The 14,741-nt window shown below is 48.1% G+C and overlaps 1 protein-coding gene across 1 annotated transcript in view; it reads right to left on the minus strand.

The window, feature by feature from the left end:
- NTRK3 (neurotrophic receptor tyrosine kinase 3) overlaps positions 1-14,741 on the minus strand; it is a 414,336-nt gene that overhangs the window by 252,273 nt on the left and 147,322 nt on the right. Inside the window, exon 11 of the mRNA XM_052659381.1 lies at positions 14,091-14,193. Coding sequence (XP_052515341.1) covers positions 14,091-14,193 — 103 coding nt within the window. The remainder of the gene's footprint in view (positions 1-14,090; positions 14,194-14,741) is intronic.

Below are 14,741 nucleotides of genomic sequence, written 5' to 3' on the forward strand. Positions count from 1 at the left end.
CACAAGAGACACAGGTTTGATCCCTGAGTCGGGAAGATCCCTGGAGGAGGAAAGGGGACAGAGGAGACTGGTGGGCTACAGTTCCATGGGCTCACAAAGAGTCAGACACGACTGAGTGATGGGGCACGCACACACTGTCTGACTCTAAGGTGTAAGGGGCACCAAGTGTGTGACTACTAGGCTAGGGAGAAGTCTCAGGGATGCTGATAGAAGACGAGGCCACACTACTGATCCAATGCCACGGGGGAGGAGGTGGGGCGGGGGGGGAAGGCGGAGGTGAAGGAAGAGACATCAAGGGTGAGAGAGGACCAGCAAACACCCGGAAAGGCAGGTCCATCTAGCATCTTCTTGTCCATGGAACGCCCATGACGTGCAAAGAGAAAAGTCAGGCAGGGAAAGAGCTTTCAGCCGGAAAATGTCTCTATCTTACAGGCAATCACCAGGCATCACAAGAAAATATTCGGATCACACACCGCATCACAGCAGCCACAACACTGGGCACCGGCGGTCAGGGGAGGAGGCCTGGGCTCAGGTCTCAGGGTGCACAGCACAAGGTGGCCAGAGGACGTTCACACGTCCTGTGCCTGGGGCAGTCTGCTGTATCGGTGATGCTCTGTGAGTTAGCCCAGCGCGGTTCACCCACTGGGGGAGGAGTTGTTGGTGTTCAGTTACTCAGTTCTGTCTGACTCTTTGTGACCCCTTGGACGGCAGCACGCCTGGCTTCCCTGTCCTTCACTATCTCCTGGAGTGTGCTGACTCATTGGAAAAGACCCTGACGCTGGGAAAGATTAAAGGCAAACGGAGAAGGGAGCAACAGAGGATAAGACGGGTAGACAGCACCACCGACTCGATGGACATGAATCTGACGAAACTCCAGGAGAGGAGAGCCTTCAGCAAACACTCTGAATAACTGCTCGAGATGCTACAGAAGGAAGGGGCATGATGCCATGATGGCTGGTCACAGGTCACAGGAAGGGACAGTTAGAGACTTTGGGAAGGTCATGTACACATTACTATATCTAAAACGGATACCAACAAGGACCTACTGTCTAGCACAGGGAACTCTGTTCAATGTTCTGTGCCAGCCTGGGTGGAAGGGGTTTTGATGGAGAATGGATACATGTATATGTACGGCTGAGTCCCTTTGTTGTTCACTTGAAACTACCACAGTATTGTTAATCGGCTATAGCCCAATACAAAATAAAAAGTTTTAAAGTTTGGAAAAATAAATAATGAATTGTCAGTTTAAATGTCTTCACTGAATTACAGCACAGGTATAAAGCATCGTGTGCTTAACCAGCCATTTATTACTAGATATTTAAGCAATTCTTGGTTGATCCAGCTGACTGTGTAAGTCACAGTGGGACAAATGCCCACACACATCAGGATGGGTAACTGTTTGTGACCACTACCTGACACTAAATTCTCAGAAGTGGAGTTTCTAGGGCATTGGCTTCTTCTGACTTTAGCTTTATCAGAACTTGCCAAACCGCTTGCCAGAAAGGCAGCCTCAGTCTGCACACTCAGCAACAGCAAACGTGAGTATCCATTTTCCCATTCTTTTGTGCGGCCCCTCATTGCTGACAGTGCTTCTCCTTAAAGGCCTCCAGCCCCACACACAGCCCAATCAGGCAGGCATGTTCCCTCCTGAGAAGTAAGCCCACGCAGCGACCCAGGCTGTTCGAGCCACATCTGTACATCAGGGGCAATAACAGGACTCAGATCCTGCCTGCTTCCCTTAAAGAGCCAACCATGGGGGCAGGGGGGGGCCAGCACCCCTCCACTGGTCCTAGGCCAACCCGTTGAACTCAATCAATTGGGAAGGCTTCACTTGGAAAGGTAGTTCCTGGAACCACCTGGGCACCCGCCTAGTGGTTCACATCAGGCCCTGCTGGCAGACAGACAGATGCTGGCATTCTTCTCCATCACCTGGGGACAGGTACGCATGGCTGCTACAGCGCCGAGGCCCCTCTGAACTCCAGATGCCTGTCAGGTAGAGAGGCCTGGCATCTCTGGAACTGATAAGGAAACTGCTCCAGTCTCTGGCCAGCTATGCAACTCTTACTCCACAGTCAATTGGGAGCGCATCCAGGGTAAGTACCCCGGGAGCAGCAGGAGTAAGGACAACATTCCAGCCACCAAGCGCAGCATCTCTGAGGCTGGCAGGTGGCCTGGGCCACCACTGACTTAACCCATAAGGCTTCTTCCAGCAAAGAACATGCCGGGATCCACATCAGTGCCTGCCAGTCCAAGCTGCTCCGATTTCCTACAGCCCCCAATGGTACCTCCGAGATCCGCTGTGGGAGGAAGAGGAAACAGGGCATGGAACTTTCTAAAAGAGGAAAGGTAATGCCTACCCCAGTAGCACAAGGGACTCTGGGCTGGGAAGGCTGCCTGCCCGCTGACTGCTGACCTCCCTGGGGCTCCGTCCCACGCTCTTGCATTGGTGGACCTCATACTGAGATCAGAGGAGGCAGCATGCCTTCCAAAGAACCCTGGCGTGGAAGGAGATGGCAGTTTGGTGTAAACCAAGGGGTCCACTTCAGAAACTGCTTTGGAAAAGAGCAAGGCTTAGCTACCCAAAGAGTATGTGTTAGTCACTCAGTTGTGTCCAACTCTGCAACCCCATGGACTGTGGCCTGCCGGGCTCCTCTGTCCATGAAATTCTCCAGGCAAGAATACTGGAGTGGGTTGCCATTTCCCTCTCCAGGGGATCTTCCTGGCCCAGGGATCGAACCTGGGTCTCCTGCATTGCAGGCAGATGCTTTACCGCCTGAGCTACTAGGAAAGCCCAGGGTAGAACTCAAATGCCTTAGAAGTCGTGGTTCTATTTTGTAATCTGATAGTCACTATTGTTGTTGTGGGTGCATGCTCAGTTGTGTCTGACTCTTTGTGACCCCATGGACTATAGCCTGCCAGGCTCCTCTGCCCATGGAATTTTCCAGGCAAGAAACTGGAGTAGATTGCCATTTCTTCCTCCAGGAGTCACACTGTTCCAGCTAGTACAGTAAGCCTTTGAGGTAGGCTGATTTTGGTCATGATGTGCAGGAAGAAATGAAAAGCAGAGATGTGACTGACCTAAGTCCCCAGATCACAGGCCTGGGGTTTTCACTTAATCCCTCGTTACCTGAACTGTGGGCCCTGGAGAAACATCCTTTGGAAACTTAGATCTCAGCCCTTGTCCGATCTGCTCAATTAGAATCTGCATTTTCCCAAGATCCCCAGCATCTCCCAGGATTCATAAGCCACGGTCATGAAACGTCAGTGAGCATCAACATCACCCCCACTTCATCCCAGGTCTGACCTAGTGGGTGTGAGTGAATCCCAGGCATTTGCATGTTTCCCAAGCTCCCAAGGTGATCAGATAGATCAGTCTAGAGACTGCATACATGACCTGGGAGCCTATATGCAGCTGCATCTTGGCCTGGTTCTCAAACTTGCCTGCACAATTGAAATCGCCTGAGGCATTAAAAAACATACCCATGCCCTAGTTGCACCTCTGGAATCGGATTTAATTGGTCTGAGGTGCCGCCTGGGCTGATGGAGTTAAACAATTTGACCAAGTGATTGGAATGTGCAGCAAAGATTGAGAACCATTGATTCAGAGTGACCTCAATTAAAATCTGGTTTTCTTACTCACCAGTCACACAACACAGGGCAAGTTAGCCAGTCTGAGCATCTTTCTCATCCTTACAATGGGGAGAGTAGTCACATATAATAACTAAACGTTAAAAGGTATATTAGACATCTGACATTCAGTAAGTAAGGCAGGGCAGCCATACAGTAAGTGCACCAAAGAATTGATGCTTTCCAAATATGGTGCTAGAGAAGACTCTGGAAAATCCCCTGGACAGCAGGGAGATCAGATCAGTCAATCCTAAAGGAAATCAACCCTGAATACTCACTGGAAGGACTGATGCTGAAGCTGAAGCTCCAACACTTTAGCCACCTAATGCAGAGAGTCAACTCATGGGAAAAAGAAAAAAAAAAAAAAAACCCTGGTGCTGGGAAAGAGTGAAGGCAGGGGGAGAAGAGGGCAACAGAGGATAAGATGGTTGGATGGCATCACTGATTCAGTGGACATGAGTCTGAGCAAACTCCAGCAGATGGTAAACGACAAGGAAGGCTTTCGTGCTGCAGTCCATGGGGTCGCAAAGAGCTGGATGTGACTTGGTAACTGAACAATGAACAACATACAGTAAGTACCCATTAAATGCCCAGTGCCCTCATAATCTTCCCTTGCCATGATCAGAAGTAAAAATCAGCTGACACCCCAAATCTCAACTTCTCTTTAAAAAGGAAGTATAGAAATATCAGTTCCCCTCATCACCATGCAGGAAAAGATAAAGGCGCCAGGGCTCCAGCAGGGCGCCAGCAAGCGTAGCCGGCATCACGGGCCTGACCCTGACTCCCCGCTCAGAAGAGCCCCATGATTAGGGTGTAAGTCTCTGCCCGTCGCTGCCCTGAAACTCTAGTACTTTGGGAAGATTTTGCACTGGGTCCCACAAATCAGGCAGCCGGTCCTGTCAAGGAGGAAGCTGGTTTGGGGACCCGTGCGAAGATGTCAGCAAATCTGTCTCCGGCTTGTGGCAGCGGAATGAATACAGGAAGAAAGAATAAAGGGGTGAGTGCCAGAGTGACCTGCTGAATCTTTCTCTAAACTAAACATACTGCAGTGTCAGGGAAGGGAGAAAGAGAGGGCGTCACTAGAGCCAGGACGGGACTGACTAGACACTCTTCTTTCCTCAGGATGCTCCCCGCCGGGAGCGGGTGGCAGACACCCCTGGGGGCTGAGCCCCAGCCGGCTGCAGGCTGCCCTTCCTACTCCTGCAACGCAGCCCTCCCCCGCCCCATCTGGCTCATCCCCCTGGAGGATGCGCAGCACGAAGCGGACTGAGGAGAAGCTGGGACTGGGGATTCGCAGTGGTTCTCTTGTCTGACGTTGTTTTCCTTGTGTGGCTTTTCTCCCCGAGTCCAAAATCGTGTTCCCCCATCAACGGCTGTTTTCATCTCTCTGCTTGGCTGCCTGCGGTTCCATGGGCCACTCTTTGGACATCCCTAAGCTTCTACAGAGTTCATGAGAGAACAGGCTACCTAAACCCAAGGCTCGGGCGCTGCAGCCATTGTGGAAGCTTCCATTAAACAGAGTCCACGGTCCTTCCTCTTCCGGGCGAGTGCAAAGCCCCCAGGACCCGCAGGAGAAGATACAGAGATGGAAAGATTGTGCTGTAAGAAGACAGGGGATTCTGCTGGGACTGTTTCTGCAGCTTGACTGTGCAGGGGTGCAAGCCACGTTGGACCAAGGACACTGTGAGAAAATCGTGGCTGGCAGCCCCTTACCCTCTTAATTCTCCACCCTAGTGCCAAGATAGAGACAGATTTCTGGATCAGAGAGGAACTCTGTCACCAGGACTTTGGATGACTAATAAAAAACCAAAGTTTGTGAATTTTTTTAAGAGTAAAAATTAGCATGAACCTGATTTATTCCTAGTTTTAAAAATCTCTTTTGCTAACTGGTATGCTCATCTATTTTTTTTTAGGTATCAAGCTACTGCAAGGGCCATTATTTGTCCAAAAACCTGGTTATTCCTGCAGGAGGGCAAAGGCATGTGGCTGACAGTCCTTTGTCACATGTGAAGCAGGGGACACAAAGCTGAGAACTTCTAATCTGAAGTATCAAAGGGCTGTTAACCCTGTGGGAACCTGTTGCAATCGCATGGGCTAGTAAGAACTGTGTTCTGCTGCCAAAATCGAATGAATCAGAGAGACAATGGCTTTGGCTGTAGAGCAGGCACGTTGGCCACCCTTGGCCCTGCCGTCCAGGAAGCAGGGACCTGCCAAGAACAGCCTGCAAGCAGGTAGTTACAGTAGAGAAACATTTTGTATCAGACTCAAAAAAACACAACACAGGGATTTCTCTTTGAAAAGAAGAGTCCGTCAGTGCTGGAAAACAGCTGGTTCCCGGATGCCTGAGAGAGGAACAGAGCAGGGCAGTCTTACATGCCCAGTGGTGAGAGTAGGGCATCTCTTGTGTCTCCTGCATAGGCAGGTGGGTTCTTTACCACTAGCACCAACCTCAGAAGCCTCGAAATCAAGGCCAGATAAGTGTATTTCCCGAGACAAAAGGAGCTACCTCATCAGCAGCACCAGTGGTGGCCTCGTCCAGGGCCCAGGGCCCCTTTCAGCTGTCTCAGAAGTCTCTGTCCCTAACCTACTCTTGTGTCAATTCCCTGGCTCTGTGCTCCCAGCTGTAAATACAGGGATTCTTTCTCCCAGCTGAAAAAGAAATGTCAGTGAGAGGATCAAACCTTAGGATAGGACCCCGCCCCCCGCCCCCCGCCACCAACCCTGGAAGAACCCTTCTGAGTCCAATGTCCCAAGCTTAGGAGAGAGGGCAGAAATGACTCCTCCCCAAGTCTAACCATCCCCTTTAACCAAGCAGAGGGAAAACAAGGCCATTCAATGTGAGTAGCCGCCTCCAAGCTCTTTTGGCAGCAGGCGGTACCTCCAAATTCAAGACTCTGGCATGATTCTACAATCCACTCGGAGGACAGTTACCATCTGTTTGTGGAGGGGAAAAAATGTTAATAACCCCCAGTCATAATCAAATAGGCAACCACTTTACTTTAAGTACCTATTAGCTGATGCTAAGTCACAATGGAACAATCCTGTTGTGCCCATCTACAGGCCCATCAGAGGCACCAGCACACATCCAACCATTAGAATGGACAGCAAGCAGATGAAGCACTTAAGGTTTTACCAGAAGCCCAGGCAGCTTTTCCTTCCCAGCCTCCCACCTCCTCTGCCTTGCCAGGTGGTCCCCAATGTGTCCAGAAGGAGAGAAAGGATGTCCTCTAAACTTGGGAAGCAAGACTCTTCCATCAGCTCCCACCTTTTCCCCAGGCCAGGTGTGTCCCAGCTTGAGAAAAGCAGAGTCATACTTTTGGAAGCCCCGTTGAAGTGGGATGGCATTCAAAGACAATTAGATAAAATACTGACTAAGCAAAGCTTATTTATTCATAATCCAGCTTCATCTCCCAGACCCTCCCAGACTCTCTGTGCACACCATGTACGTGGGAAAGCAGGCCAGCATTGCTCTCGCTAGCCATGTATTTTGGCAGGCCATTTCATTTCCCTGGGTCTCTGTCCTTACCTGTACAATGGGGACATTAGCCTAATAAGTCTGAGGTCTGTTTCAACTCTAATAAACGATTATTCTGGTTCTTCTGTGGGAGTAAGAGGGAATCAAGATAAAGGAAGCTCACTGCCACAGTAACTCTCATCTGGATATATATAAAGACGTTTACGCGACTTCCCCAGTGGCTCAGTGGACAACCCCAATGCCTGCCAATGCAGGCATTAGTGCAGGAGACTTGGCTTCGATCCCTGGGTCAGAAGATCCCCTGGAGGAGGAAATGGCAACCCATTCCAGTATTCTTGCCTGAAAAATCCCATGGACAGAGAAGCCTGGCGAAGTTGCAAAGAGTTGGAAAGAGTCAGGAACAACTGAGCATGCACACATACCTAAATACATACATACATAAGACATGGTCAGATAAGACAGACCAAAGACTGTATTCTCTTTAAAAAAAAAAAAAAAATATATATATATATATATATATATATATATATATATATATTAGTCTCTGCCCCCAGTTACTGACACAGGGCACCAAAGACCTTTGTTGGTCTTTTTTCAAAATATTTATTTCTTTACTTGGCTGCATCTGGTCTTAGTTGTGGCATGTGGGATCTAGCTCCCTAACCAGGGAACTATCAAGAAGAAATACTGGACTTGTTTCCTGAACCTGGGTCCCCTGCACTGGGAGCAGAGAATCGTAGCCACTGGACCATCAAGGCAGTCCTCCAAATGTATGCTCTTTTTACAGGCTCCAAAAACCCCACATATTTGCTTCCTTCTTCATTTAATAATGATAAGTCACCTTATATGAAAATTATAGGACCTGTTCAATTATTTAAAGACATACTTAGACAAAGCATCTTTTACCTGGTCATCATTCTAACAACCACGTGAACCAAAGATGCCAGATGCACTGTGGATCGTCATGGTGGGACAGCCAGCACCAAGCAGTCAGGTCATTCTAGGCGCCATGAAAAATGGGTGAGAACTCAAGGGAGGGGAATTCTGGGCCCAACCCAGCTTAACTAGACTGAGAAACCAGAGTAAGTCACCTCTTTTCTTGCACCTCCTATGCTTCATTTTCTCATCTGTAAATACCAATGTTGTTAAGCCTGGCTAGATCCCTGTCATGATCTTCTGATGTATAATTTTTAAATATCATACTTTATGAATAAGCATGGTATAAGTTCCAAAGCCATGTCACTTTCAGGCCCAGGATGCACTGGCACAATATAATGAGATGTTAAAATAGTGAACTATTTTTAAATATTTCTGTTGTTTGCTGTATTAGCCACTAAGTCATGCTCAACTCTTTTGCAACCCCATGGACTGCAGCCTGCCAGGCTCCTCTGTCCATAGGATTTCCCAGGCAAGAATACTGAAGCAGGTTGCCATTTCCTTCTCCAGGGGATCTTTCCAACCCCAGGGATGGAACCAACATCTCCAGTGGTTCCTGCATTGGCAGGCAGATTCTTTACTATTGAGCCACCTGGGGAGTCCATTTATTTCTGCACCTCCTGGTAAATGACCCCTGCCCTGAACCTCCCAACCACCCCATGATCCAGCAGTGATCATGAGTTAACACACGACCCAGCAGGGAGCCCCAGGGCCCTGCCCAGCAGGAGCGCTGGTGTCTGTTCTGACTGGCCAGGGCCTATACCACATCAAGCACTTCCGGATCATCCTGCTTGAAAGCACAGGGCTTCATCACAGTTCAAAGAATCCCCACCAGACACTCAGCCTCATTCTAGAATCTCTGTGATTGCAGGAGGAGAGGAACTCTAATCCTCACACCTCCACAGGAGAGAATCCAGACCTCTCCCCAGGCCAGAATTTTGATCAACAGGATGGCAGCTGATAGCAGTGAAAAGATGTCTGAGACAATGCATTTTCAGTTCATTTGTATAAGCTCTGGTCCATGCATTCATCCCCCATAAAACAGCTGCTCAGTGGAACGCCTATACACACCAACACGGCAAGAACTCTAACAAATGACAGGCAAGATGCGGAAGGGTGCTTGCAGTATAAACGTGCATACATTAAAACATACACAAAGTGATGCATCTTATAAATATACTCACATATGTATATATATACATACATATGTAATATGTATTTCCACATCCTATACATATCTGTGACAATTCTTAGGAGTTCTGCAGTCTTTAATTATGCTGTTTAAAACTGCTGGCACACACATTCTCTTATCCAAATAAAATTTTTAAAAAGGTCTATAAGAGACAGAGATATACATATTGCATAGGCTAGTAAGGTGGTTTTTCCATAAGAGGTGATGGAAAAAATCCAAACGAGCTTTCTGGCAGACCCAATATTTTTGACTATTTTCTAGATATCTGTTGACAAAGGCAACTGTAATATCAAAAAAACCTATATATATATATGCATAAATACACACACACACATATATATATACAAATATATAAGTGGAATTATAAAATTGAACTGGTTATCACACTTGGGCACTAAGATTGTCATAGGGTGGAGATAGTGGCTAATTTGACAGAGTATGAGGTTGGCTGGGAGAGAGCCATGAGGGTAAGTGGGATGTGCAGAGACAGCAGAGAAAGAGAGACAGAGATACAGGGAGAGAGACAAAACAAGCGGACTGATGGGTGCATAGTGAACTCAGGCTAATGACTGCCTGGGGAAATGGGAGGGGCCATGGGACCAGGGGTGACAGTTAAAGCCATTTTAGTTTTTCATCAGTAATAAGAAAAAAAAAAAAATTAGATGCAATATAAAACAAAACAGTGAGTTGGTCATTCTGAGTGGCAGGAATGGAATATGAGTGTTTGTTTAACTAATCTTCGTATTTTTTTAATATTTTTTAATTTCTCAGAAGGAATTCATTTGACTAAGTCCTTCCCATCCACACACTGTGTTCCAGGCCCTCAGATGTGGATGGTGGGAATTATTTATGAGTTTCCCAGATCATCCCCACTCTCCCTCCCACTGCCCAGACAGCTCAGATTTCCAAAAGAGCCCTAACTAGCCCATTACTGATTAACAAGCTGTGCTTTTTTTTTTTTTTAATGAGTAAAAATAAAGTCATTCATTTCTAAGTTCAGTAACTATTTGTCACAGACTGCAAAGTTTCAGGTATACGGGTAGATGGATCGTAGGCTTCTATCACAAGTCACTCCTGGTCTAACAGGACAGATGATGTCTGAGCAAAATAATGACAGTGCCCTAGGATTAGGGCAGAAGAAAACTATTTTTACTAAATACTGTGCAGGACAAACTAGGGCATGATTAAGTCTTGAGAGGGCAGCCCTTCCTGGAAGGAGAATAAAAGGAGCCTGGAAAGGCTTATACACAAAGAAGAGAAGAAAATGACAACCGCAAGCACCCTTGCAAACATCAGGCACACACAGATCTTAACACTCAGGGCAATCAGAAGAGGGAGGTGGAATCATTGCATCATTTTGAAGTTGGGGGAACAGAGACCGTGAGAAGTTAAGTAACTTTGCTGGGAACAAAAAGCAATTAAGTGACATTACAGATTCTAACCCAGAGTTGAAAATTCAAAGCTGAGGACGGGGTGGCTCAGACGAGAAGGAGGTTTGCCTGCTTCAGAGTTGGGGAGTTTCTGGTACCCACACTTTTGCTCTTTTTTTTTTTTTTCTGGACTGGGATGCTGGCTGGCAATCAAAGATCAAGGGTGGATGCAGCCTGGGGCATTTGCTAGTCATCCTAAAATGAGAACTAAATACAATCAGGTGTAATAAAGACCAGCAAGATGCAGGCTTAATTCTAAACAGGGTCAGCCTTCAATACACCGTCACATCTTGCCTCTCATTTTAGCAGAACTTCTTTAGGTCACCTGAGTTTAAGGACTATTTCACTGCCAACCTCATGGACATGTTCTTGTAGCTCAGTAGGGACCAACAAGGGCAGTTCAGCCTGAGAGAGAGGAGCAGGCGCTGGGAGAGGCTCCAAGGACAGCTGAGGGGAAGGCGCCGCCCTGGGTGCTGCCTAATCCATCCGACATGGGGACACGCTGTTCCAGAAACCGGATGACAATTAATAGGAAAAATCTGCTCTCACAACACTGCCAAGCTTGTCGCAGGGCCTCAGCTGGTGGCGCGCCTCTCAGTGGGGAGAGCAGGAATGCCCCCTTCTTCCCTCTGCTAAGTCTGCACAAGAAATAGCGCTAGGTCCTCAAAGCCAGGACTCCAAGCACGATGCTGAGATTGAAGACTTAGGGACTTCTCTGGTGGTCTAATGGCAGAGAATCCGTCTGCCAGTGCAGGGGACACGGGGTTCAATCCCTGCTCCGGAAAGATCCCACATGCTGTGCAGCAACTAAGCCCCGCAAGCCACAACTTCTGAAACCCGAGCACCCTACAGCCTGTGCTCTCAAAAGGAGAAGCCATGAGCAGCGAGAAGCGCATGCACCACAGAGAGAGAGTAGCTCCTGCTCAGTGCAACTAGAGAAAGCCCTGTGCAGCAACAAGGGGACCCAGCACAGCCAAAAATCAATTAATCATCTTTTTAAAAGAAGATTGCAGGCTCCAACCTTACAAGATGATGGCTCATCTTCCAAACCTGTGAGACCCTATTTGGCACATGGGCTAGTGGCAGATAAAATGTCTCCAGCCAAGGTACCTGACCATGGGCTCTTCTTGTTTAATAAGTCATCTGGCTTTGGACCAAGCTTCTATATATGTATATATAGAAAGTTTTATAATTTGCCTGTGTGCCTATTTCCCTTGGACGAAATATTTCATATACTTCAAGAAAGCCTGGTTTGCCTTGTTGGGACTTGTTCAACTTCACCAAGAGCAGAAATGGGGGAGGCTTCTAGGAAGCCAGGCAGTCTGCCCCACTTCCTACCTTTCTGGTTCTCTATGCCGTATCTCTTGCTATACATCAGTGTTCTAGCTTTATAGGGCAGTCACAGACTCTTTTGAGAATGTAATAGGAGCTGAGGATTAGTTCCTTTCCAACCCCACACCCCCAGGCCATGAACAAACACTCAAACATTTGCATATCAATTCTTTGTTGTTGTTGAGTCACCCAGGCTTATCTGACTTGCACTGTGGCCAGCCAGGCTTCTCTGTCCAAGGGATTCTTCAGGCAAGAATACTGGAGTGAGCTTCCATTTACTTCTCCAGGGGAATCTTCCTGGCCCAGGGATCAAACCCTCGTCTCTTCTGTCTCTTGCACTGGCAGGTGGGTTCTTTACCACTGAGCCACTTGAGAAGCCCACACTTAATTCAAGGCACCACTATCCCTGTGAATCTCATTTATGTTTCCCTTTCAGTTCCTGAGTCCCCAGTCAAGACCCCCACCACAGATACCAGCTCTGGTGCAGAAGTCATAGAAATCATCTTTCTGGACCCCATAATCGCATCAAAAAGCTCCACCCTGAATCCTAGCTCAGGAACCTGATGGCCTGTCAAACCCTTCATCAGCCCTCCCCACCCATCTCCTATTAACATCAGCCATAAATGGAAACCCCAGCTGGGAATATATCTTGAAATTCAAGTTTCTGTTTAAACACTGGTACCCAGCCTCCCTTGAGCCATTTGGTCAGATCCATCCTGGGACCAGGCAGATGGATGCTAATTTACCATATTAACCCCTTTCGTGCCAGTCCCCTTAACCCAAGTCTTGGTGGAGAGCCACTTCTCACGCCCAATCCCAGTGTTCATGGGGTTGAGTGCTCCATGTCATGGAAACCGGTCAGCAGATTTAGCAATCATGATGCTGTTGGCATCGTTTCTGGAACTCTGTGAAGAGCTATGTGCTGGAATACCCTGCATGGGCCACTTTCAATGCCAGAGGCTACCACCGACATCTAACTCTCTGAATGCCTTCTCACCACAACTCCACGGATAGGCGCAGCAAGGGCAAAACCTGGTTACTCAGAAAGTCCCTTTGTTTCAGGAGGCAGGTAGCTAGGTATGAGCAGATAAATGGGGCAGGAACCCAGGTGGCCAGAAACCACGCAGCCTGTACACAGCAGGGGTCCACAGGCAGACAAAGGAAAGCAGGGACCTTCAGCCTGACAGCAAACCACATATTTTGGGTGATAAGGGTTCAAGCAGCAAAGAAAGGTGAGGAAAGGCAGGAACCTCCTGAGTCTAAATGCCATCTTTCACTCATTGTGTTCTCATTACGCGCTGGGCTTCCCAGGTGGCACTATTGGTAAAGAACCCACTGGCCAATGCAGGAGACGTAAGAGATGCGCGTTTGATCCCTGGGTAGGGAAGATCCTCTGGAGGAGGGCATGGCAACCCATTCCAGAATCCCATGGACAGAGAAACCTGCTGGGTTACAGTCCACAGAGTTGCAAAGAGTCGGACACAACGGAAAAGACTTAGCACACGCACACCCTCTCATTATAACAAGATCAGCCTTACAAATAGGAAGTACCGTCATGCATAAATGCCATGACACTTTTGATCTAAGCTAAACAGGGACAGAAGTTCTTCCTCCCCTCGGGAAAATGGAGCTGGGATGAAAAATCAGGCAAGTGTACCCCCAAACCCCTCCTTCCTCAGTGAATATTCTGCCCATTCATTTATATGCCCCTCATAACTGGCTTGCCAAAGAGACCCAGACAGATGAATCCCGCATCTGTCTGCCCGCTCTCCCTCTAAGAGTGTCTCCTTGCTTAAACAAATTTTCACTTTACTTTCTTAACCTCTCTGCATCATCTTGGCACCGGCCCATTGAAGCCATGTTTTCGGTCATCACAGAAAAACCAAGTGATCCACAATCTGGTCCTCACAGACACCAACACTGCCTTCAATCCATCGTTTCCAATAATAAAGGTGTAGACAGGAGTCACCAGCCAGGGCCACTCACGCCCCCCGCAAGAGACCCTCTCAGAGAGCAGAGAGAGACCAAAACAGCGTCTTTTGATCAAAAGGAGCCATGGTTCCCAATCCGACCCTCGCAAACGAACAGCCCACCTTACCTTTCATTCCAAACTTGGACCGTCGCCCATACTTGTTGATCATGATAAACAGAACCACCAACAGGACACAGGCAAAAGCAGCAAGTCCAACTGCTATGGATACCTGTTAGGAGCCAAACACAGACAAGCGAGCACTGTCACTGAAAACCCGAGGGCTGTGTGAGTAACACACAGGCTCAGATGCGAACAGCCCTTGTATAGGAGCAACCGGAGACCTCCCAGAACTCCAGTAAACTCCAGAACTTCTCAGACTGAAGAAAGTCTTGAGAAGACATAACTTATGAGGTTCTACAAATATCAAAAAATAAATTACCCAAATCGACTAGAGAAAACCTCCGCGATTCAGCATTCTGAGCCCTCTCGGCTGGGGCCATCCCAACAGACGCAGGAGGAAGCCCAGAGAGGCTTCTGTCCATTGTCTCATTGTGGTTTTAATTAGCGAGCACATCCTGCATCTTCACATTGACCTGCCTGGGCTAATGTTCTCATCCATGAGATTCTAAAAGACCTCTTTCCTTTCCTCCCCAGAGAAATCTCAGGCCCTAAGATGGGGGTAGGGGCACCTCCCACCCAAGAAGACAACCCGGACAACTCTGACTTTTGTAAAAGTTTGTACAATTAGCAGCCCCTTCAAATCAGGCCCAGCTGGCT

This window comes from Budorcas taxicolor, chromosome 21, assembly GCF_023091745.1.
Source record: "Budorcas taxicolor isolate Tak-1 chromosome 21, Takin1.1, whole genome shotgun sequence".
NCBI classification, from domain to species: domain Eukaryota; kingdom Metazoa; phylum Chordata; class Mammalia; order Artiodactyla; family Bovidae; genus Budorcas; species Budorcas taxicolor.